Genomic DNA, 23,753 nt, shown 5'->3' with positions numbered 1-23,753 from the left:
GGTAGATCATTCAGCAGTATCTCCACTAGAAAATTTCTAAAGTAGTTTTGTTTCTAAATAGGAACACATTCAAAATGCTTAGTAAAGCCTGTTGTAAAAGAAATATTATGTTCACACACACACACACACACACACACACACACACACACTCACTCTTAAGACTGACTGCAACCTAGTAAAGCCATGGCAGTTTTTGCAGGTTAATATAAAATTTTGTTATTTTCCTCATCTAATAAATGTTATACTTTCTAGTGGCGAGTAAGAAAAGAAGCTATGATGGGTCTGGCTCAGCTTTATAAGAAATACTGTCTTCATGGTGAAGCAGGAAAGGAAGCGGCAGAGAAAGTCAGCTGGATAAAGGACAAACTTTTACATATTTATTATCAGAACAGCATTGATGACAAGTGAGTCTACTATGTTGATCAAATGATTAAATGTAAAACTGCTTTTCATTTTTAAATGTCTTTATCTAACTTTAAATACTTTATTTCTAAATTTAGAAATAACTTTCTATGAATTCTTACATACTATGTTTAAATAAGTTTAAGGTAGCATAGTAATAGTAAACTAGGCAAAGACTTTGTAGTCAACCAGACCAGAGACAGCTATTTGCTGTGGCCCTTATGATTTTACTTCTGTGCATATCAGTTTAACATAAAAAGGAGAAATTTTCATAATGCACTTTTTACAGGATTGTCATCTGGATTAAATAAAATAATAAATGTAAAGCACAATGGTCCTTTCTTTGCCTGCAGTATTGTTTGATAATTCATAATTATTAGTTTTCCTTTTTGCAACACTGTCATTACCAATAGAGGCATTATTACGTTCTTTTCATTTTCTGAATGCTACTTCAAATTTTATAATGGATTGGGTTAATGATACTTGGTTTTTGTAAAATACTTTGCAGTGTTTTATTGAATTAGAGTGATTACTTGGGTATCACAGGTAATGTATTTAATTGGTCAATGAAGAGCTCTTTGTTTTCTTATTCCAGTAGTACTGAATAATGGATATAAGTTTAGCAAGAAGGATATTCCAGTATTGATAAAGAATTTAGAATATGGAGAGAAGAAAAATCAATATGCATATTTTCAGGAAGTATTAGAAAGGAGATCCTCTTGTTTTCTCTCTGTGACAACATGGGAAAGGAACTGAACTGTAATCAGAGGAAATTAATGAGTTTCTTGACAATTAGAAACATAGCTTTACATGTAGTGTTAACTAATTTGTTATAGTTTTGGACTGTTGAAGAATAGGTGGTACAGCCTGCCCAGTGTTTAGGAATAACATTTTACTATCCTAGAATAAATGTTTCATAAGGACACATTATAACTTGAAGTCACAAGTAGTAACTGCCTCTAAATTTAAAAATAACTGTAGAACATCTTCCATTGGAAAAACCGATTATATCCTGATGTTTCCCATTGTATGTGAATACACTATTGGTTTGGTATCTTTCTTCAAAATGGTAAAAATGACTATTATCACTTTAAAAATAAAATAATTGTGCGTTTTGGGTCTTGTTTCACAGACTATTGGTAGAGAAAATTTTTGCTCAGTATCTTGTGCCCCACAATCTGGAAACAGAAGAGAGAATGAAATGCTTATATTATTTATATGCTAGTTTGGATCCAAATGCTGTAAAGTAAGTTATTTTTCAAATGACTAAATTACTTCTGAAAATTTTATAAAATTACTTCATCTTATCTAATTATTGTTGTTGTCATCTTATCTAATTGTTATAATTCAAGAAACTCAGGCAAATATTTATAGAGAAAAATATTATTTAAATTCAGATCAGTCAACAGCAAAGCTATTCCTATATTCATAGTGTTTTTTTGTTTGTTTTGTTTTTTACTTATCAAGGGACCTTTACTTAACTAATTTATGTATATATAGTGCTGAGAATTGAACCCAGTGCCTTACACATGCTAGGCGAGTGCTCTACCACTGAGCCATGACCCCAGCCCCCTCACAGTGTATTTGACAACTGGGTCATAATATGTTCTCAGACATTCAACAAAGTCCCCGTGTCAGAATACCTGATGGGTATCTAAATTATACTATTCTCCTTTATCCTTTCATACTAAGTACTAAACTAAGAAATGAGTAGGTTTGGTTTGGTTTTGTTTTTTGTTTTGTTTTTTTTTTTTTTTTTGAGAGCCTATCTTTATCACCTCTACATAAGATGTGCATTTAATTGTCTAATGAATATTTTAAGACAGAAAGGAAGCACTATTAATAATTTTGCTTGGAGCCAGGTGTGGTGGTAGTGCACACCTATAGTCCCAGTGACTTAGGAGACTGAGGCAGGAGGATCACAAGCTCAAAGCCAGCCTGGGCAACTTGGGCCCTGTCTCAAAATAAAAAGGATGAACTGAGGATGTAGTTCAGTAGCCCTGGGTTCAATACCAATACCACCACCAGAAAAAAAAAAAGTCAATTAAAATGCACACAAAATAATTGAGTCCTGTATTAAGGATTTTGAAACTTTTGATTTAGGATTTCAGCTGTGTATATATATAAGCTGTATATAATTGTGTAATTACATATATAGCTATAAACTTTAATCTGCATACAGAATGTTGTAACATCCCTGTACGCAGAACCATCATTTTTAACTATGTACATGTTTTCTGTCTCTATATATACATTTTACACGTTTTCTATCTCTCTCTATATATTTTCTTCCCAAACATTTGAGAATAATTTGTAGATGTGGATCCCTTTAGATATAAATACTTTAGTGTTGACTCATTATAAACAATGATATTTTCTTATAGAACCTTAACAGTGTCTAATCCACTATATGTGTTCGAATTTTCCTCAATTGTTTATATAGTGTGCAGGTTTGTCTCATCTGGGATTAAATATTACATACAGAATTATTACTCAATCTCTTTTTTATGACTGTTTTTTGGAAGAGTTATTATAGGCCAATTATTTTGTATAATATAGTCTCCATTTGGATTATTTTGCTATTTAGTCTCCATTTGGATTATTTTGATGTTTTCTCATTATTAGGTTATAATCATCCATTTTTAGCAAAAATTCCTTGAAGGTAATATATATCACATCAGGAGGCATTAGCCATCATTCTTTAACAGCTTTATTAATGCCACTCCTGATAGTAAAATGCTTGCCTATGGGTTTAAATGTGTGTGTTTTGAGGTACTGGGGATTGTATCCAAGGGTGCTCTACCACACTGAGCTACATCCATAGCCCTTTTATTTTCATTTTAAGACAGGGTATCACTAATTTGCCAAGACTGGCATCTCGAGATTGAAGTCTCCTGCAATAATCTCCCAAGTAGCTAGGATTATAGGTGTGCACCACTGCATGTAACTTGGCCTAAGGTTTGATATCTCTTTGTATTTCTAAATATCTGGCCAGGGCACTCAGAAGGATTTCTTAGAGGTACTCTGGACGCCTGGAAGTATAGAGGGCATTTGTAAGAGAGGAAAGTCTATAATCATGGAGAGAAATGAGTATCGGGGCTGTATATAATTGTATAATTACATATATAGGCATAAACTTTAATTTATATAGCTCATGTGAGGCACTGGGCTTAACCTCGGCACCACATAAAAATAAATAATAAATAAAGCTTTTGTGTCCACCTACAACTAAAAACAATATTAATAAATATTGTTTATTTATTTTTAATAAATAAACAAATAAATGGTTGGTATCCCTTCATATAGATTTCTTAGCCTGGTGTTCAAAAGACCTTTTTCATCTGCTTCCTATCTATGGTTCGCTACAGCTATTTATGCTTCCCACTACACTCTGTAGTCCAAGCACATAAATGTTCTTCAGTTTTCTTTTTCCTATCTATCTATCTATCTATCTATCTATTTATTTATTGTTCAAAACATTACAAAGCTCTTGACATATCATATTTCATACATTTGGTTCAAGTGGGTTATGAACTCCCATTTTTACCCCGTATACAGATTGCAGAATCACATCGGTTACACACCCACGTTTTTACATATTGCCATACTAGTGACTGTTGTATTCTGCTACCTTTCCTATCCTCTACTATCCCCCCTCCCTTACCCATAAATGTTCTTCAGTTTTCTATGTGTGCCATACATCTAGACACTTTATCACTCCTTGAGCCAGAACACTCTGGCTATCTCTGAGCCTCTTTATTTAACTGCAAAATTCTTCTTTTCTCAGATATTTCTTCTCAGTGGTAGAGAGTTTGCCTAGTATGGATAAAGCCTTAGGTTCCATCTCCAGGACCATAAAAAATAAAATCAAAATAATAAATTTCTCTTATGAGGAGCTTTCTAGTTACTATTTATACTATACAGTCATAAATCCTAGTAAATAAATATTTGCTTAAAATTTTGTGTAGATGTAGAAAAATAGTGTATATATTCCATGTAACAGAAAATTAAATTGAATAATTTGCAGTAATGTTAAGTAATATATTTTTTTATATTTATAACTTTATTTACAGAGCTCTCAATGAGATGTGGAAATGTCAGAACATGCTTCGGAGTCATGTACGCGAACTATTGGATTTGCACAAGCAGCCTACAGTAAGTTCATGATTTGTTTAAATTCATAGGCTATTGTCATGATTAAATGTTATATAGTACTATTCAAAAGTCATATATTTTCTTGTTCCTTCAATGTAAAATCAATATTAAGTATCAATACTATAATACCAGTGTCAAAATAACAAATTCTACTTAGATATTTATTTTTGGTTGTAGTTGGACACAATACCTTTATTTTATTTATTTATTTTTATGTGGTACTGAGGATCAAACCCAGGGCCTCATGATGAGCACTCTACCGCTGAGCTACAACCTCAACCCCAACCCCTAGAACAGTATTCTTAACCCTGGGAACTGTAGACAGATTTCTCAAGGATCCAGGGATGTTAGAGGAGGGGCTTGTCAAAACTTTTTTGTAAACAACTAGAAGTAAAAACTTAATTTTTGACATTCATGTAATCTCTGGTCAGCTATTCAACTCTTCCTTGGTGTAGGACAAAAGCAGTTATAGGCACTCATAAATTAATGGACATGGCTATATCAAGAGTTCCAACAAATGTCACTCTTGGGGATCAACTTGGGGGATACCAACTTCTTTTCCAAATTATTCCAATTTAATATAAATTATTAATTAATTCCTTGTGTTGTAATTGTGAAGGAAATACTTTTTGAAGGGGAGGTTATTCTAAGTTTTTAAGAGATGATGGTTTTGGCTGGACATGGTCGCACACACCTATAATCTCAGTGATTTGGGAGGCTGAGTCAAGAGACAGTTGTAAATTCGAAGCCACCTGGGCAACTTAGCAAGACCCTATTTCAAAATAAACAATAAAAGGAACTGAGGATGTAGCTCCATGATAGAGTGATTGCGTAGCATGTGTGAGACTCTGGGTCCAATAGCCTAGCACTGCCAAACAATAGAGCCCAGACTGGCCCCAAACACCCGGGCTCAGATGATCCTCCTTGTTAACAGTTTGTTGCCTCTTAATAGTTATTTGCTGTTAACTTAGTGTGTAGATTGGTAAACTATTTTCAGTGGGTAGATAATGATGAAGTTTTTTAAAACTATGAAGCATGTACAATAATGATTATTATATTTTCTTACAAAAATTAGCATGTGTGACTGGTTGTTCTTTCTTTTCTATTTTAAATTTCAGTCAGAGGCTAACTGTTCTGCCATGTTTGGAAAACTGATGACAATAGCAAGTGAGTATGTTTATTCACCCAGTAAATGTATACTATATATCAAAACAGACAATTAGTTCACCCCATAAGACTATCAACTTAATGCTAAGAAAAATACTTCTTAATTTATTTCTAAGAACCAGTTTGTCCAGTATTCCTTTGATGACTCATCAATATTTTTACGACAGTTGCTTTTAGTTTAGTAGTTTTTCTTTCCTAATATTAGTTCCCTCTTAATTTTATAGAGAATTTGCCTGATCCTGGGAAAGCACAAGATTTTGTGAAGAAATTTAACCAGGTTCTTGGTGATGATGAGAAACTACGGTCTCAATTGGAGTTATTAATCAGCCCAACCTGTTCATGCAAACAAGCAGACGTTTGTGTGGTTAGTAAATTATACTTTTACATTTGTTCTCCCAGCTTACTTGTTGAAGTCTGTATTTCATTAAAGCCTTTTGACGTTTAGTGTTTTGTGTGAATTTAACAGTAGTGTGAGCCCTGAATTATTGAGAAGTATTTCTGTGGTCAACTTAGTTCTTGTTATTTACCACTCATTCTCTAGCTACATTCCAGGAAAAAATTAGTGATCTAAGCCAGAGAGGTTTGTCCTAGGAATTGAGTAAGATAAAGTAGTTTGTATTTAGTAGATATTCATTGAATAAATGATAAGAATGATCTAAATGCTTTGTGTGCATGCATTTTCTTCTCCTGTGTGTTAGCATGGAAATAACCCCTGTAATAAATCAGCAATAGAAATGTTGTCATATATGTGATTTCATTTATAGATAAGATAAATTCCTATGTAGACTTTTGTCCTCATTCTATTCTTGGACTCCTTATTTTATAGAAAACCAGCATCATTGAAAATATCAGGAAAGAAACCTTCATCCGTTCATTTACTCAGCATTTTATGAGACAGAGTCCTAGTTTGAATTTCAGCTATACCATTTACTACCAATATGACCTTTAGTAAGTTATTCAATATTTTTGAGCCTCATTTTCCTCATCTATCTATATATATACATATATAGGGTCCTGGATTTAAATAAGTGGTAGTTCTTATGATATTACACATATATGACAAACACTATGCTTGTGACCAGGCTTAAAAAGATGAATAAGACAAAGGTAATTATTTAGTTATTTATGTCTGTGTTCTAAAAAGGAGTAGATTTGATATAATTATTTAAATATGTGATAAAGGATAAGGATTATAATAGATACATATACAAAGTGGTCTGGGAGCATAGAACAGAATATCTTTTATTCAGTCAGAGATTTTAAACAGATCAGTGTTTAGGAGGACATTGAAGGAGCCAGTTTAGGGAAATGTGCTCTTCTGTTGTGCCTAGTAATGTGGATGTCCAAGTGTCCAGACTACTTAAACCTTTGCACTTCTGAGATAGATGATTTGGTAACAACTATTAAAGGTTTCATTTACCCCTTTGGCATCTTGAATTCCAGTTTCAGAGCATTGTGTCCTGGGGAGGAGGGGGGAATCTGAGTAATTGAATCATTGAGCAAAATCAGAGATATTTGGTTTGATCACTCGATTTTTCAAAGAAAGACATTGAATTTAAAGAAAAGGAAATTTGGCTGGGTGCGGTGGTGCACGCTTATAATCCCAAAGGCTCGGGAGGCTGAGGCAGGAGATCAAGAGATCAAAGCCAGCCTCAGCAAAAAGCAAGGCATGAAGTAACTAAGTGAGACCCTGTCTCTAAATAAAATACAAAAAAGGACTGGGGATGTGGCTCAGTGGTCAAGTGTCCCTGAGTTAAATCCTTGGTACAAAAAAAAAAAAAAAAAAGGAAATTTAAGACCACAAGCACCAAGAGTTTCCAAATTAAAAACTGTATGCAAAGCATACATAAACCACAATACCTGAGGATGAATGTAAACACTGAGTAACTATACAGTGCAGCCAATAAGTGCTCCTGATTTTAGGAATTAGGAAGATGAAGATGAAGATGGAGATGAAGATAAAGTATAGTAATGATTCCTTCTTTTCTACGTCTTATTAGCATTGTGTAACTTGAGTGTATTCGTTAATTTATCTATTTGCTTTCATTTGAAAAGAACACCTTTTAAAAACTCAAGAAAACAACCATTGTTAGAAAAAGTTCTTGCCATTTTCCAGAATATCTTATCATTTTGTCCTTTCTTTCATGGGTACTGTGTATTAGTTACATATTTTCTCTGACATCCTTGAATCATTTCATTGACATAGAAGAATGGAATAAAGGAAAAAAATAAGTATAAAATTTGTTTTCTGTCATTCTGTATAGCTTTGTTTCCATTTTTTAAGAGTTTTTCCAAAAAATAATCATGTTTTATGTCACAGAGATGAATAATACTCAGTAACAGTAGGAATATATATCTAATAATTTTCCTCCCCTTTGTCTTAGTAACATACTTGAAAAAGTTTTAGAGAATACTTTGTAAAGACTATCAGCAGAGACATACTATGGATTAAAACTTATGTGCATGTATGTGGAGAGAATAAGAGGGTATGCAATGAATGGCTTTACATTTCTTTTGGGTTTTGTGTTTCCACACTTTGGTTTTACAGAAGGATAACATATTTGCTACCACTTCAACTGTGCTTGCTATTTAATACTCCATGGCCTTACTATAATGGCAGATCCCAAATTTTAAGATTTTTTAGGAAGCTTATTTAACATATAATGAGACAGTCCTAAATTTGAATGTCACCTGTAGCACTTACTACTAGTGTGAACATTAATAAGTCACTCAGCAGGGGCTGGGATTGCGGCTCAGTGATAGAGCACTCGCCTAGCATGTGTGAGGCCCTTGGTTCGATCTTTAGTACCACAAAAAGATAAATAAAGATATTGTGTCCATCTAGAACCAAAAAATATTTTTTAGAAAAAGTCACTCAGGGGCTGGGGATGTGGCTCAAGTGGTAGCGCACTCGCCTAGCATGCGTGAGGCACTGGGTTCGATTCTCAGTTCCACATAAAAATAAAATAAAGATATTGTGTCCACCTAACACTAAAAAACAATATATTTTTTAAAACGTCAGCATTTCAGAGCCTCATTTTCTTCCTCTAGAAATATTACCAACTTCTTGGGATTTTAAAAAGAATAATGTAAAAGTGAAATTTTATATATGACCTAATACAAGGCCCCCTTCACTGCCTATAGATTTAAAGTTCTTATGGTATTACACATAGATGACAAGCAGTAGGGACCCATAAAACAGGTGTGAAATGGGATCATGAATCTATCTTTTAACAAAGTCTCAATGTCATTCTGTTGTGTGGTTTTTGAATCACATTTAAGAAATCCCTTCCCTACAGAGTTATCTAGATATACATTATATCTTCAGAAATTCAAATATTCTTTGTCCCTTTCTCCCTGGATCAAGCTTACATTTTGTTTATGGTTTGTTTGGATATCAGACCCAGGGTCTTGCACCTGCTATCTAAGCACTTTACCATTGCACCACACCCCCAGACCCAAGCTTACGCTGTAATCACTGCATGGTTTAGTAATTTGTATCATACATGACCTATCATCCAGCTTATACTTTAGGTAACAGACACAGATGAGTTGATTTCAATAGCGAATACAATATGGTAAGTGTTCTGATAGAATCATGTGCTTTGGTAACACGAAAGCATCACTCATCTCAGGAATGTGTGGAATTAGGGAATGGCTTGTTCTATAAGTGACTCCTGAGTTGATTTTTAAAGGATAAGTTGGAGTTAGACCACTGTGTCAGCATTTCTGGCTTGGGTGACTAGCTATCAAAGCAGATGCTATAGGAATAGAAGATAACCATGTGTGGTATTTGAGCAGTTATGCTTACAAGTCCGAGATTCAGCCAAGGTCAATATTTATTAGCACAGTTATATCTCCTGAAGGAGGTAGGAAAAAATATGAAGGAAAGGGGAGAGAGATGCTGACTTATATTTTGTAACACTCATAGAATGCTTTAATTTTTTATTTAATGACAATGATGCAGATCCACTTTTACATGGAAGTTAAAGCTTTGGAAATTGTTTCTTATGATAAATTATTATATTCTTATCTAACTTACTGATTCTAATTGCAAAAAATACTTGATACTTGATAATATTCAATATTTTTAGGAATTATTTTGATAGGCTATGAAAACACAAAAGGGATATAGGAGGGATTACTGTGCATAAGAAAGAATATTTCTAAGAGCTAATACTTTTTTATTGTCAAAATAAGAAAAAAATGTACAAAAAGGAAAGGTAGATGGATACATCATTTTAGTAACTCTTATTTTTATAATAATAGGGTTTATAAATTATAAGCTTATTGATTATAGGTTATTTCTTCAATATTCCTTAAGAATATTAAGCACCTTTTGTAAATAATAAGCATTAGTCGTATTAATGTGCACTGGCAGTGTAATAAGCCTCTTTGAAATTAAAAGCTCCAATTGCTTTTACTTCTGAACTTCCTCATGCTGAGAGTGGAAACTGAGAAGCAACTGGCCCTGGTAGGCACCAAGGTAACAGAAACTGTGGCGTTGCTGAATAGCACAGCCTAGCTAAATCCACATGTGTATATTTTCTGTCTTTTGTCCCATATTCCCTCTCCTCTCGTAAAACCATCCTTGAGCCCCTGAGAGATAGAGATTTGAGACAGAAAGGTCTCAATCTTCCTCAGTCCCAGCTTTGGGTAAATCTGTTTTCTAACACCAGCCTTTGTATCCTGAGCTTTAATAAAGTGACAAAGCAGTAGGACTTTTGTTCCTGGTAAACTGTAGCACAGATGTGTTAAAAAATTTCTTAAAAAATTGTTAGAGATTCAGAAAAAAACAATTGTTTAAAAAACTCATTCTGCCAACAGATTCCTAACAGGATTGCATATGGTTACTTTTGGTTAAAGCTTTCTCAACTACTATTCAATTAGAAAAATTTCTTGTTGGTCTTATGTGTTTTTGTTTATTAGAGGTATATATAGGCTTCTAAATTTTTTTTCTTAAAAGTGTAAGGAAAACAAGATAAACTTTATTGCTGCCACAAACTAACTTGATTTGTTGTTTAACCCCAATATCACATAGATTATCACATTTATATTCTAAAACAACTGCTGTGTTTATTTACCTAAGTATTACCTACATAAATTATTGTTATGACCAGTCACCTAAATGTAAATCGTTAAAAAGGAATATAAAAATGTAAGTGTTATCTCTTTGTGAGCTGCGTGGAATGGCATGTCTATAACCTTAGCCACCCATGCAGGCTGAGTCAGGAAAATTGTGAATTCGCACCAAACCAGGCAATATAACTAAACCCTGAAATGGGAAAAAGGAAAAAAAAAAAAAACTGTCTAGTATTATTGCTTACATACATTGGTTTATTTTATGTAGCTCTATTACTGTATTCAAATGTGTGACCCTTTTCTCCTTGACACTTATTTATTTGTTCTGTGCATAGTGACTATTATGACTAATTAGTTATTAGTCATAACTAAACTATATGTTTTATTTTTCCATTTTTTAGTAAGCTGTTTCAAAGCATTGATAGTATAGTCTGCCTAGCAATTTTCCATTAGTCACATTTGTTGTTAGGCAGTCTCTGAAATATTAAAGCAACTAAATTTTACACTAGAAGGATTTGGGGATACCTCACCAAATAACAATAATTTTAAAAGATTATAAAGTATTAAATTTCAGATTTTAAATGGGTCTTAGCACAATGTAACGACTAAGCATGAATAAAATATTTTCTCAAATGCTAACATTTTGCCTGGTTAATTACAGCATGCTAAAATAAATTGGGCAAATTCTAATGATTTTTAGTGATTTTCTTCAGAATCTTAATTCTTGGGACTTACACTCAAATAACTGATCTGGCTGGTGTTCAAATTAATGTAATTTGTATAAATATGTCAAGTTATGTTATTAAAATTAACGTCTAGGGGCTGGGGATGTGGCTCAAGCGGTAGCACGCTCACCTGGCATGCCTGCGGCCCGGGTTCGATCCTCAGCACCACATAAAAACAAAGATGATGTGTCTGCCGAAAACTAAAAACAAATAAGTATTAAAACTCTCTCTCTAAAAAAATAATAAAATTAAATTAAAGTCTACAGTAGAAATTTTTTTCTTTTCAATCTTGTCCTCCAATTTAAAGATATCACTAAAAATATCATTTTTATGCAAAAAGTTTATAAATAGAGCAATTACTATTTATTGCTGCTTTATAGTTCTAAAAACACATTGAATGTACAGTATTTAGCTCAGCTTGTTTGCGTGTGCCTGTAATCCTAGCCACTGGGGAGACTGAGGCAGGAGGATTATGAGTTCAAGTTCAAGGCCATCCTTGACAACATAGCAAAAACCCATCTCAAAAAAATGTTATCCTGTCAGCTAAAATACATATTTACTTATCAGAATTATTTGATTAAGGGCTGGGGTTGTAACTCAGTGGTAGAACACTTGCCTATCACATGTAAGGCGCTAAGTTTGATCCATATAAAATAAATAAAAGGTATCATCCATTTACAACTAAAATTTAAACAAAAATAAATTTAAAAGAATTATTTGATCAGAAGCCTTGTTATTAACATTCATTTGTTTCTCCAGTGCCCAGTACATTATAAATTTTGTCTTGTCTTTGAGAGATTCAGTCTCTATAATTAAGCCCATCTTCTTTAGAAACTTCCAACAAGAATATCTTTCTTTGTAGTCACTATTTGATGTAATGCCACCATCTTTAAGCTTAAATTGAGTTAATTTTATGCTTGGGTACATCACATAGCTTGCAGTAATTCTGTGTTCCAGTTCTAACAAATTAAAATTATAGAGCTGGGGTTATAGCTCAGTGATAGAGCACTTGCCTAGTTTGAGTCACTAGGTTCAATTCTCAGCACTACATATAAATAAATAAAGTCCACTGACAATTAAAAAATATTTTAAAAAAAATTGTAGAGGAGTGCATTATTCTCATTCCTCAACTGTGTACTTCCTAATCTGAATAACTTTACAAAATATTTATTCACTTATTTTTTATTTATTTATTTATTCACTTATGAACATACTCCCAATCATACCTTTCTTACCTTTTTTTTTTTTTTTTTTTAAACCAGATCTCCCTATGTTGTCCAGGTGGGCCTCAAATGATTTAGCTCAAGGAATGCTCCTGCCTCAGACTCCCAAGTAACTGGGACTATAGGCATGTACCACTGTGAGCAGTTTAATATCCCCCTTTTTAAAAGGAAGAAATTAACTTAAAGAAAGTATTCCATCAAATTATGAAATAATAAAAACCAATAAAACATACCAATGAAGATCTCAAAATTCAAGAGGCTAATGCAGGAAGATCTCAAGTTTGAGGCCAGTCTCAGCAACTTAGTGAGATCCTGACTAAAAATATCAAGGGCTGGGAATGTTAGCTAGTGCTAGAACCCCCTTGGTTCAGTCCCCAGTAACCCCCACCAAAAAAAAAAAAATAAAAAATAAATTGTGCACTAAATTTCATGAGAGAAATATGAGATAAAAAGCAGAAATTATTTAGAAACATATCGTTTCTGTTCCCTACTGTCCGGATTCTAGTGATTACCTGATGAGTATATCAATTTTAATCTAAAACAAAAAATTTTTTCACTCCTACTAGTTTTGGATTTAAAAAAATTTTCAAACAGATCAAAGTGAGTCATACTTATGTTAAAACTCTTTCCTTTCTTTAGAGAGAAATAGCTCGGAAACTTGCAAATCCTAAGCAGCCAACAAATCCTTTTCTAGAGATGGTCAAATTTCTTTTGGAAAGAATTGCACCTGTGCACATTGATTCAGAAGCCATAAGGTAAGCTAGAAAACATACAATAAAAGTAGATTATAATCCTAAACTACAGTGTTCTAAGTTTAAATTCTGGGCCCCTACAGAGACTTAAAAAAATGTTCCTTTTTTACTTAGTTTTAATGGTAGGGGCATAAAACATTTAGGTTGTAGAAAGGCCTACTCATTTAATTATCTTTGACTTTATTTATAAGAATTCTTGTGACTGGGGTTGTGGCTCTGGTAGAGTACTCGCCTAGCATGTGTGAGGCACTGGGTTCAATCCTCAGCACCACATAAAAATGAAATAAAGATATTGTATGTCCACCTACAACTAAAAAAATATATTAAAAAAGAATTCTTGTGTTTATTTTTAGTCTATGTACTCATATGTACTTTAATAAGTACATATAAACCAAGAACACAAGAAAATTTTTGATTTGTATGGCTATCAACCAATTTCTGAGTTTTCTTAAACATTTTTTTGGCGACACAATGCTCTATGTAGTGTATAATTTATTATTGTTCACTTGATATGTGAGAACAATATGATATAGTAAAAGAGGACAGAGTTGACATTAAACAAATTTGGTTTCAAAATACAAGTCCAAGGCCAGAAATGTAGCTCAGTGGTAGTGTGCTTGCCTAGTTTATGTGATGTCCTAGGTTCTATCCCTGGCACTGTAAAAATACAAAAACATAAGTGAACTTTGTGACTCTGGGAAAAGTTCTCTAATTAGCAGAGTTTTCACTAATAATATACATATAAAATCTTGTTGGATGATTATAAGATATAGAGATAAAAGAAAACAGCCTGTATTCTTTGATGATTGCCATTCTGACAGGAGTGAAATGATTTGCATTTCTTTAGTTACAAGAGGTGTTGAACAATTTTTTATATATTAGTTGATCAGTTGTATTTCTTCTGTGAATTGTCTGTTCTGTTCCTTAGCCCAATCTGTAGGCTCTCTCCTCAGGTTATTAATTGTTTCCTTTGCTGAGAAGAAGCTTTTAAATTTGAGTCTATCCCATTTATTAATTCTTGATTTTACTTCTTGCACTTTAGGAGTCTTGTTAAGGAAGTCAGATCCTAGGCAGACATGGTAAAGATTTGAGCCTATTTTTTTTTTCCATTAGGCACAGGGCCTCTGTTCTAGTGCCTAAGTCTTTGATCCACTTTGAATTGATTTTTGTGCAGGGTGAGAAATAGAGGTTTAATTTCATTTTGTTACATATGGATTTCCAATTTTCCCAGCACCATTTTTTGAATAGGCTATCTTTTCTCCAGTGAATGTTTTTGGTGTCTTTGTCTGGTAAGAGATAACTTTATTTATGTGGGTTTGTCTCTGTCTTCTATTCTGTACCATTGGTCTGTGTGTCTGTTTCAGTGCCAATACCATGCTGTTTTTGTTACTATGGCTCTGTAGTATAATTTAAAGTCTGGTATTGTGATGCTTCCTGCTTCACTCATTTTGCTAAGGATTGCTTTGGCTATTCTGGGTCTCTTATTTTTCCAAATGAATTTAATGATTGCTTTTTCTATTTCTATGAAGAATGACATTGAGATTTTAATAGGAATTGCATTAAATCTGTATAATGCTTTTGGTAATTTGGCCATTTTGGCAATACCAATTCTGCCTATCCAGGAGTGTGGGAGATCTTTCCATTTTCTGAGATTTTCTTCCATTTATTTCTATAGGTTCTGTACTTTTCATTGTAGTAGTCTTTCGCCTCTTTTGTTAGATTGATTCCCAGGTTTTTGGTTGTTTTTTTTTTTTTTTTTAATATTTATTTTTTAGTATTTGGCGGACACAACATCTTTGTCTGTATGTGGTGCTGAGGATCGAACCCGGGCCGCACGCACGGCAGGCGAGCGCGCTACCGCTTGAGCCACATCCCCAACCCTGATTCCCAGGTTTTTGTTTCTTGTTTGTTGTTTGTTGTTTGTTGTTTTTGTTTTTGAGGCTATTGTGAATGAAATAGTTTTCCTAATTTCTCTTTTGTCTAATTGTTCTGGCTAGAGTTTCACGGATGATGTTGAATAGAAGTGGTAAAAGAGGATGTCCTTGTCTTGACCAGTTTTTAGTGGGAATGCTTTCAATTTTTCTCCATTTAGAATGATGCTGGCCTTAGGTTTAGCAAAGATAGTTTTTACAATGTTGAGGTATGTTCCTACTATCCCTAGTTTTTCCAGTGTTTTGAACATGAAGGTGTACTGTATTTTGTCATTTGCTTTTTCTGCATTTATTGAGATGATCATATGATTCTGTTTTTAAGTCTATTAATATGATGAATTACGCTTATTGATGTCCATATGTTGAACCAACCCTGCATCCCTGGGATGAATCCCACTTGATTGTGGTGTACTATCTTTTTAATATGTTTTTGTATGCAATTTGCCAGGATTTTACTGAGAATTTTTGCATCTATTGTTCATCAGGGATATTGTTCTGAAGTTTTCTTTCTTTCATGTGTCTTTGTCAGGTTTTGGTATTAGGGTGATATTAGCCTTATAGAATGAGTTTGGATGGGTTCCTTCCTTTTCTATTTCATGGAATACTCTGAGGAGTATTGGTATTAATTCTTCTTTGAAAGTCTTGTAGAACTTTGCTGAGAATTCATCTGGTTTTTTTCTTGGTTGGTAGGCTTTTGAAGTGATGGGAGGGGCTGGGGGGAGGGGATATGGGGATAGGAAAGATAGTAGAATGAAACAGACATTATTACAGTATGTATATATGTGACTACATGACCAATATGATTCTGCAGTATGTGCATTCAGAAAAATGAGAAATTATATCCCATCCATGTAAGATATGTCAAAGTACATAAATGCATTCTACTGTCAGATATAACTAATTAAAACAAGTAAAAAATTTTAAAAAAAGAAAACAGTCTGGTATCATAACACTGACAGCTGTTTTTTCTTAATTAAGTATTCCCATCATTTTGACGTTTTAGTTTATTCTGATAATTCTTTTTGGAAATGTCTATGTGAATGCCTCTTTTTTTTTTATTTTATTTTTTTTTCCACTAATCATTTTTTCCAATAGACAAGATATGTGTCTCCTTTCGATATTGGGGTACTATGTAGCACTTGTTGGTTTTTTTTTCCATACTTTCAGAATTTGGATACCTCATTCTAGTGCCTGAGCAATTAGTTATTTCATCTATGTGAATCACTGCTGTGGTTGTATTGAAATGCTGGTTATCTTAGTTTGCTAGTACTGTCATAACAAAATACCACAGACTTGATAGGTTAAACAATAAAATTTTATTTTATCACAATTCTGGAGGCTAGAAGTCAAGATACCAGCAAGATTGATTGCCTCTTAAACCTTTCTCCTTGGTTTGCAGATGGACACCATCTTACTGTGTCCTCACATGGTTTTTTCTCTCTACATTGTCCAAATCTTCTTATTTTATGAAAATAATGGTTGTATCAGATTATGGGCCATCTCTGTGACTTCACTTTTCCACAAGTAACTCTTGAAAGTCTTATCTCCAAATATAGTCACATTATAAGATCCTGGGGGTTGGAATCCACATTGAATTTGGGGATACACAATTCAGCCCATAACAGTGATGTTTGCATACTTCTTTTTAAGATTTCCTTAGCCTCTAATTTCCTCCTTTGCAAAAAAGAAAACTAAGAAATTAAAATTTTGAAAGAGTAAGTGCTTTGTCCACAGCTCGTTTTATCAAAAACCATAACTTAAACCTAGGCATATTATTTTCCAAGTCAGTGTTCTTCACTCTGTAGGTTTGGGTATTTTTTATATATGTACTGGAAATTGAACCCAGGGCCTCATAGATACTAAGTGTGCATTCTACCACTAAGCTACACCCCCATCCCTGTACTATTTGATTTTAAGGGGATAGATCAAAGAGATGGTAGAGGAAAAATAACACTCTTCCCTACCTGTATTAATTTTGGAATAGAAGTGTAATGGCATCGGAAAACCAAGTCCTCCACTAGCCTCATAGGGTTTCATTACTTCATTAAATTATAATAAGCTATTGTTTGATATCAACTGTCAAAAGATCAAAAACTCCCTTTTTTTTTCCCCATTAGCATCATGAGTTGTCTGATCTCAGAAAGCAATTTATAGTTAGGTTTTTATACAGATTAATCTACAAGAATGCCAATGTATTAATTTTAGTGAGAAATATATATCATTTATTCCTTCCATGTAGCCAGATCTTCATGGGATATTAAATTACAGAGGGTTTATTTATTCACTTACTATACACTTGTTGCAACAATTTGTAAAGTGCATTGGGTAACTGGGAAAGAATAGTTTTATAATGTATATTGTGTGGGGTTGGTTTGTTGTTAGAGAAGGCTCCAGAAGTAGCATATTTGATGAGTGGTAAAAGAAATTAGGAACTACTAGTGAAGATTGCAGGGAAAATATAGTCCCAATCACTAACCTTGTATTGAAGGCTAGGTTATTTAAGGCACTGTGAACTTCAATTCAGGACTGAATCCTGAGGAGTAATAAGAAGGGGCTTGCCAATGATAAGAAATTCATTAAATTTTTTAAAAAATTAATTTTGAGGAGGCTTGCTCATCACAAGAGTGATATCATCCTGTTGGGGCTGTAGCTCAGCAGCAGAGCACTTGCCAGGCATGCGTGAGACTCCACATAAAAACAAACAGTAGTAGTTTAGTAGTAGTCCATCTACTATTACAAAAAAAAAAAAAAAAAAAAGTGATATCATTGAAGCCAAAAAGAGACTAAAAAGTAGTGGGGTCAGAGGGTACTGAACCCAGAAGTAAAATAAGTTAAATACTGAAAAGTATCCATCAGATTAGGAAAAGAAAAAAAGTCACAATGACCAAAACAGTTTCTGTGGGGTAGCAAAGGCAAATTCAGAGCACCTTGGATATGAAAGGTGCAGGATATGCTTCCCAATATCTATATCATGGTACATAGAACAGATATAATATTTGAAAAGAGAACATTGTTCAAACCTACTATTAACTGATCTTGCTCAACAAGAGCCCCTTAGCTGCCTCAAGGTTTGAGAAAATCAAAGAGCTAAATTCTACAATTCTAAACTGCTTTAGGAGTAATGTAGATAGCTATTAAAAGTAAAGGAGGGGAAAAAAAAGGGGGAGAAATGAATTACAGTAGATGGGGTAGAGAGAGAAGATGGGAGGGGAGGGGATGGGGGGATAGTAGAGGATAGGAAAGGCAGCAGAATACAACAGACACTAGTATAGCAATATGTAAAACTGGATGTGTAACCGATGTGATGCTGCAATCTGTATACGGGGTAAAAATGGGAGTTCATAACCCACTTGAATCAAAGTGTGAAATATGATATGTCAAGAACTATGTAATGTTTTGAACAACCAACAATAAAAATTAAAGAAAATAAAAAGAAATAACATAATAAAAAATGATGTTTTAGTCCAAAAAAAAAGTAAAGGAGGGCCAGGGTTGTAGCTCAGTGGTAGAGCACTTGCCTACCAAGCGTGAGGCACTGGGTTCAATCCCCAGCACCACATAGAAATAAACAAGTAAAATAAAGGTATTGTGTCCATCTACAACTAAAAACAAAATTAAAAAAAAAAGTAAAGGAGACCCAGGCACATTGGTGCTTTCCTGTAATCCCAAGAAGCCTGGGGGCCTGAGGCAGGAGGATCACAAGATCAAAGCCAGTCTTACCAACTTAGCAAGGTACTAAGCAACTCAGTGAGAACACTGTCTCTAAATAAAGTAAAGGAGAAAGGTAATGACAAGGGAGTAAACTTGAAGAAGAGTCTTTTGCTGTGCTTGATAATGAAAGAATTTTGAATATTTAAATACATTTGGAAAATGCTAACAGAAGAGAGGTTGAAGAGGGGGAAGGGAGAATATAATTATGATGGAGTAGCATTCCCTAAGTAACATCCTCTATGACATGAGAAAATCACAGACTCAAACTAGAGGAATATTTTAGTCAGCTTTTTCATCACTGTGACCAAAAGACCTGACAAGAAAATTTTAGAGGAGGAAAAGTTTTATATTTTCAGAGGTCTCAATCACTTACATCAGGCTCTGGGCCTGGCAGAATGTCATGACAAAGGGTCTGAGAGGAAAACAGCTCAGGACATGACAATTAGGAAGCAGAGAGACCTCCACTCATCAGGGACAAAATATAAATTAAAGGCATGCCCCTATCTTCTCCAGTCACACCTTACCTACCGATATTTGCTGCATAGTTAATTTGTATCAATGGATCAATCCACTGATTTAGGTTATAGCTCTTAAAAAGTAGTATTCAAACATTACTGTTATGGGCTGAATTGTGTATCCCCAAATTCATGTGGATTCCAACTTCCAGGATGTTATAATGTGACTATATTTGGAGATAAGACTTTCAAGAGTCTTATCTTTGTGGAAAAGTGAAGTCATAGAGATGGCCCATAATCTGATACAACCATTATTTTCATAAAATAAGAAGATTCGGACAAGATGAGATAGGTGTAGAGAGAAAGACCATGTGAGGACACAGTAAGATGGTGTCCATCTGCAAATCAAGGAAAAAGGCTTAAGAGGCAATCAATCTTGCTGGTATCTTGACTTCCAGCCTCCAGAATTGTGATAAAATAATCACATCATTCACCTCTGGGTATTCTTGCATTTTTTCACACATGAGCTCTTGGGAGACACCAAATATCCATGGTATATCCATACCATAGCAGAGAAGTTAGAAGATAAGATATGGAAAATTTGAAGAAAGCCTCCATTATTTTCCATTCTGTAAAAAGTAAGTTATTTGCTCAGTAGAAGGATTTAGACCTGAGTTAGAACAGTAAAGGTGTGTTAACAATTCTTGGAGAGCATAGGAGACTTCTCAATTTTGAAGAAGCAGTTGGATTGGCAATGGTTTTCTGCTTTATGATATCCCTATGAAGTACACTGCATGTGTTTTTACCTAACTTATAAAAGAGAAAAAAATGCTTTCATAAAAGGAAGGACTACAGTCCTCATTTCAAGAATCGAACCTTTACATTTTACCTCCTTGACTCATAGTAGAAGTAGAAGTGGTTGATGCCTGTCTTGTTTGCACTGTTACTTCCAAGAAAGACCATAGAGTTGGCATATGATAGGTACTAAGTAAATGCTTATTAAATAAATATATGCATGAATCCTATCTCCTGTAGTCATATTCATGTATAAAATTTTGCAATCATACTTTTAATCTTAAATATATAATGGGGTTTTCTTCTGAAGTTTGGGGGGCTGGTGTTAGTTCAGATATTTCTAGGATTTTTTTAAAGTTGTTCATAGACCTTTATTTATTTGTATGTGGTTCTGAGAATCAAACCCAGTGACTCACATATGCCAGGCAAGTTCACTACCACTGAGCCACAGCCCTAGCCCTATTTCTGGGTTTTTGTTTAGTGTTTTTTAAGGTTTTTTATTATTGTTGTTTCTTTTTTTTTTTTTTTTTTTTAATTTTTCTTCAGTATTAGGGTTTGAGCCCAGAGGCACTTTAACACAGAGCTATATCCCTAGTCCTTTTTCATTTTTATTTTGAGACAGGGTCTCACTAATTTGCCAAGGCTAATCTCAAACTTGTAATACTCCTGCCTCAGCCTTCCAGGTTGAAGGGAATCTAGGCATGTACCACCACATGTGGGCCAGAATTTTTTCTCACGTTAGAAAAGTCAGGACTTAAACTGAGAGAAAATATTTGTAAGGTATGTATTTGATAAAGGAGTATTATCTAGAATGTGTGGGTATAATGTTTACAACACAGACATACATACCTATCCAATTTGCTTTCTTCAAAAACTGTTTCAGCTGAAGATGTTGATGAATTTTTAAATTATTCTTCTAACTAAAGAGGAAGTTAAAGTGCTAAAATTAGTTTAAATTTCAACATCTGCATCCTATGTGTATTTTCTACTTGAAAAAGAAAATTATTATTGCCTTTTTTAATGCATTTTCCATTTTGTGGCTATTATGAATTTCCTATATCATGAGGATTGCTTTAAATCCAGAAGTTCAAAGCCAACCTAGGCAAAATAGGAAGACCCCTTCCCACTTTTTTTTTTTTTTTTTTTTTTTGGTACCAGGGATTGAATTTAGGGTTACTCAACCATTGAGCCACATTACCAAGCCTGTTTTGTATTTTATTTAGAGACAGGGTCTCTAAATTACTTAGTGCCTTCTGTTGCTGAGACTGGCTTTAACCCATCTTTTTTTGTGGTTGAACCCAGAGCCTTGTACATGCTAAATTAGTATTCTACTACTGAGATATGTCCACAGCCCAAAGGGTTCTTTGTGGGGGGGGAGGGGTACAAGGTTTGCTGGGGATTGAACCTAGAGCTTCCTGTGTTCTAGGCAAGCACTGTACCACTGAGCCACACCCCCAGCCCAAGACCTTATCTTAAAACAAAAAAATTAATAATTTGAAATGTCTGTAACAAAGGAATATAATTTAACCCAGATATTTTCATATTTGCTATAAGAATTTAATGATTTCATAATAAAATAATACTTTCTTCAGATTACTGATGAGAAAATAGTCTCAAAATCAAAAATCAAATTTGTTTTTTGTTTGTTTGTTTGTTTTGGTTTTGGTTTTGGTTTTGGTTTTGGTTTTTATGGTCCTGGGGATCAAACCCATGTTCCTCACAGGCCAGGCAAGCATTCTACCACTGCACTATACCCCTGGTCCCACTTTTTAAAACTTAAAATGGTACCATATTGTTACATTGCTGGTTTTTATCCTATTTGTGGTGGTAGGTATGTTTGAAAAAAAAAATTCTATAGTTTTGACAATTAAATAGATGCTAATTAATGAATATATTTGTGAATATAGCATGATGCAATTTCTAGCATGTCATGTCATTGATTTTAGTTTTTATTTTTCAGTAAACTCATCTGTCAAGTAGAAAATAAAGTTTAATGTTTTATCCTCCAAAGAAACTTCTTTGAATCTGATCATTTTAGGCTATATGTTTCTGACCCAGAATAATTATGATAGTTAGTAAGCTAGTATTGTTGCTAATTTACATCTTCTTTTAATAGTGCACTGGTAAAGTTGATGAATAAATCAATAGAGGGAACAGCCGATGATGAAGAGGAGGGTGTAAGTCCAGATACAGCTATTCGTTCAGGACTTGAACTTCTTAAGGTATTTTATAGTATTTTATATTCATTTTATTTATTTGAGGACTTGAACTTCTTAAAGTATTTTATATTCATTTGCTTCTATAACTTGCATTCTCTTTAGGATATGCAAGATTCAGGTTTGTTTCATTGGAAATTATTCAAAATATTAAAAGTTTGTAATAGAAATCAGATGTTATAAAAATAACTTTTACATCATAATAATTACATTAAAAGGTATTTGTTTATTTTGCTCTTTCATTCATCATGTGCATGCCTGCTATACTCATGACGGTATATGTTTTATAATCTCATCTTTTCAGAGAACCTGCATTTGAGACATTTGGCTGCCCACAGGAACTGTTACATGATAGCATCTGATTAAGGAATTTTTAATAATTTATAATCATAATAGATGGCAAGGAATTTAATAAATTGAGTAGTTAATAAGAGCCAGACAACAAGATTTTGTAGTCACGATATGACAAAAGAAAAGGGTTATTTGGGGCAGTAATGGGAAGCAAGTTTTGGTTTCAGATCATGGAATGCCATTGGCATGAAAGGAAAGGTACAGGAAGGGGCTTTCAGCCTGTCCTTGAATCTGGCAAGCAGTTGATAAAGCTATGATTGGATTCAGTAAAGAGGGGAAGAAATTGAAACCACTGCAGTATAAACCAAGGGAAAAAAGACCAACTAGTGCAATGGGCCTTAGAAAAGTGAGTGATAAGATGATACTGAGATGTTCATAAATATTTCATTTGAAAGAATTAGTACATTGTTTCATGAATAAGATTTTAATAATTGGGTTATACTTTTTTTACTGAATTGTTCAAATTTAATTCCCCATGTTTCAATAAATAAGTAAAACTGCATTAGTAAATAATACCACTTCAAACTGCAATGAGACAATTTTCATACTTCATGACACGTTTGATAATTTTTTTTTTTTTTTTAATATTTATTTTTTAGGGGCTGGGGTTGTGGCTCAGCAGTAGAGTGCTCGCCTAGCACATGTGAGGCCCTGGGTTCGATCCTCAGCACCACATAAAAAAAATAAATAAATAAAATAAAGATATTTTAAAATATTTATTTTTTTAAGTGTAAATGGACACAACACAATGCCTTTATTTTTTTTATGTGATGCTGAGGATCGAACCC

The 23,753-nt window shown here is 33.7% G+C and overlaps 1 protein-coding gene across 6 annotated transcripts in view; it reads left to right on the top strand.

The window, feature by feature from the left end:
• Positions 1-23,753, top strand: part of Pds5a (PDS5 cohesin associated factor A) — a 143,396-nt gene that overhangs the window by 76,354 nt on the left and 43,289 nt on the right. For all 6 annotated transcript variants that reach the window (XM_076863804.2, XM_076863801.2, XM_076863803.2 and 3 more), the window contains exons 12-18: positions 253-404; positions 1,535-1,648; positions 4,476-4,557; positions 5,676-5,724; positions 5,949-6,088; positions 13,394-13,509; positions 22,515-22,620. In XM_076863804.2, the coding sequence (XP_076719919.1) occupies positions 253-404; positions 1,535-1,648; positions 4,476-4,557; positions 5,676-5,724; positions 5,949-6,088; positions 13,394-13,509; positions 22,515-22,620 (759 nt within the window). The remainder of the gene's footprint in view (positions 1-252; positions 405-1,534; positions 1,649-4,475; positions 4,558-5,675; positions 5,725-5,948; positions 6,089-13,393; positions 13,510-22,514; positions 22,621-23,753) is intronic.

The sequence above is a fragment of the Callospermophilus lateralis genome, chromosome 8 (genome assembly GCF_048772815.1).
Source record: "Callospermophilus lateralis isolate mCalLat2 chromosome 8, mCalLat2.hap1, whole genome shotgun sequence".
NCBI classification, from domain to species: Eukaryota; Metazoa; Chordata; class Mammalia; order Rodentia; family Sciuridae; genus Callospermophilus; species Callospermophilus lateralis.
Note: the sequence above shows the minus strand (reverse complement) of the source record. Positions and strands in the feature narration are given on the sequence as shown.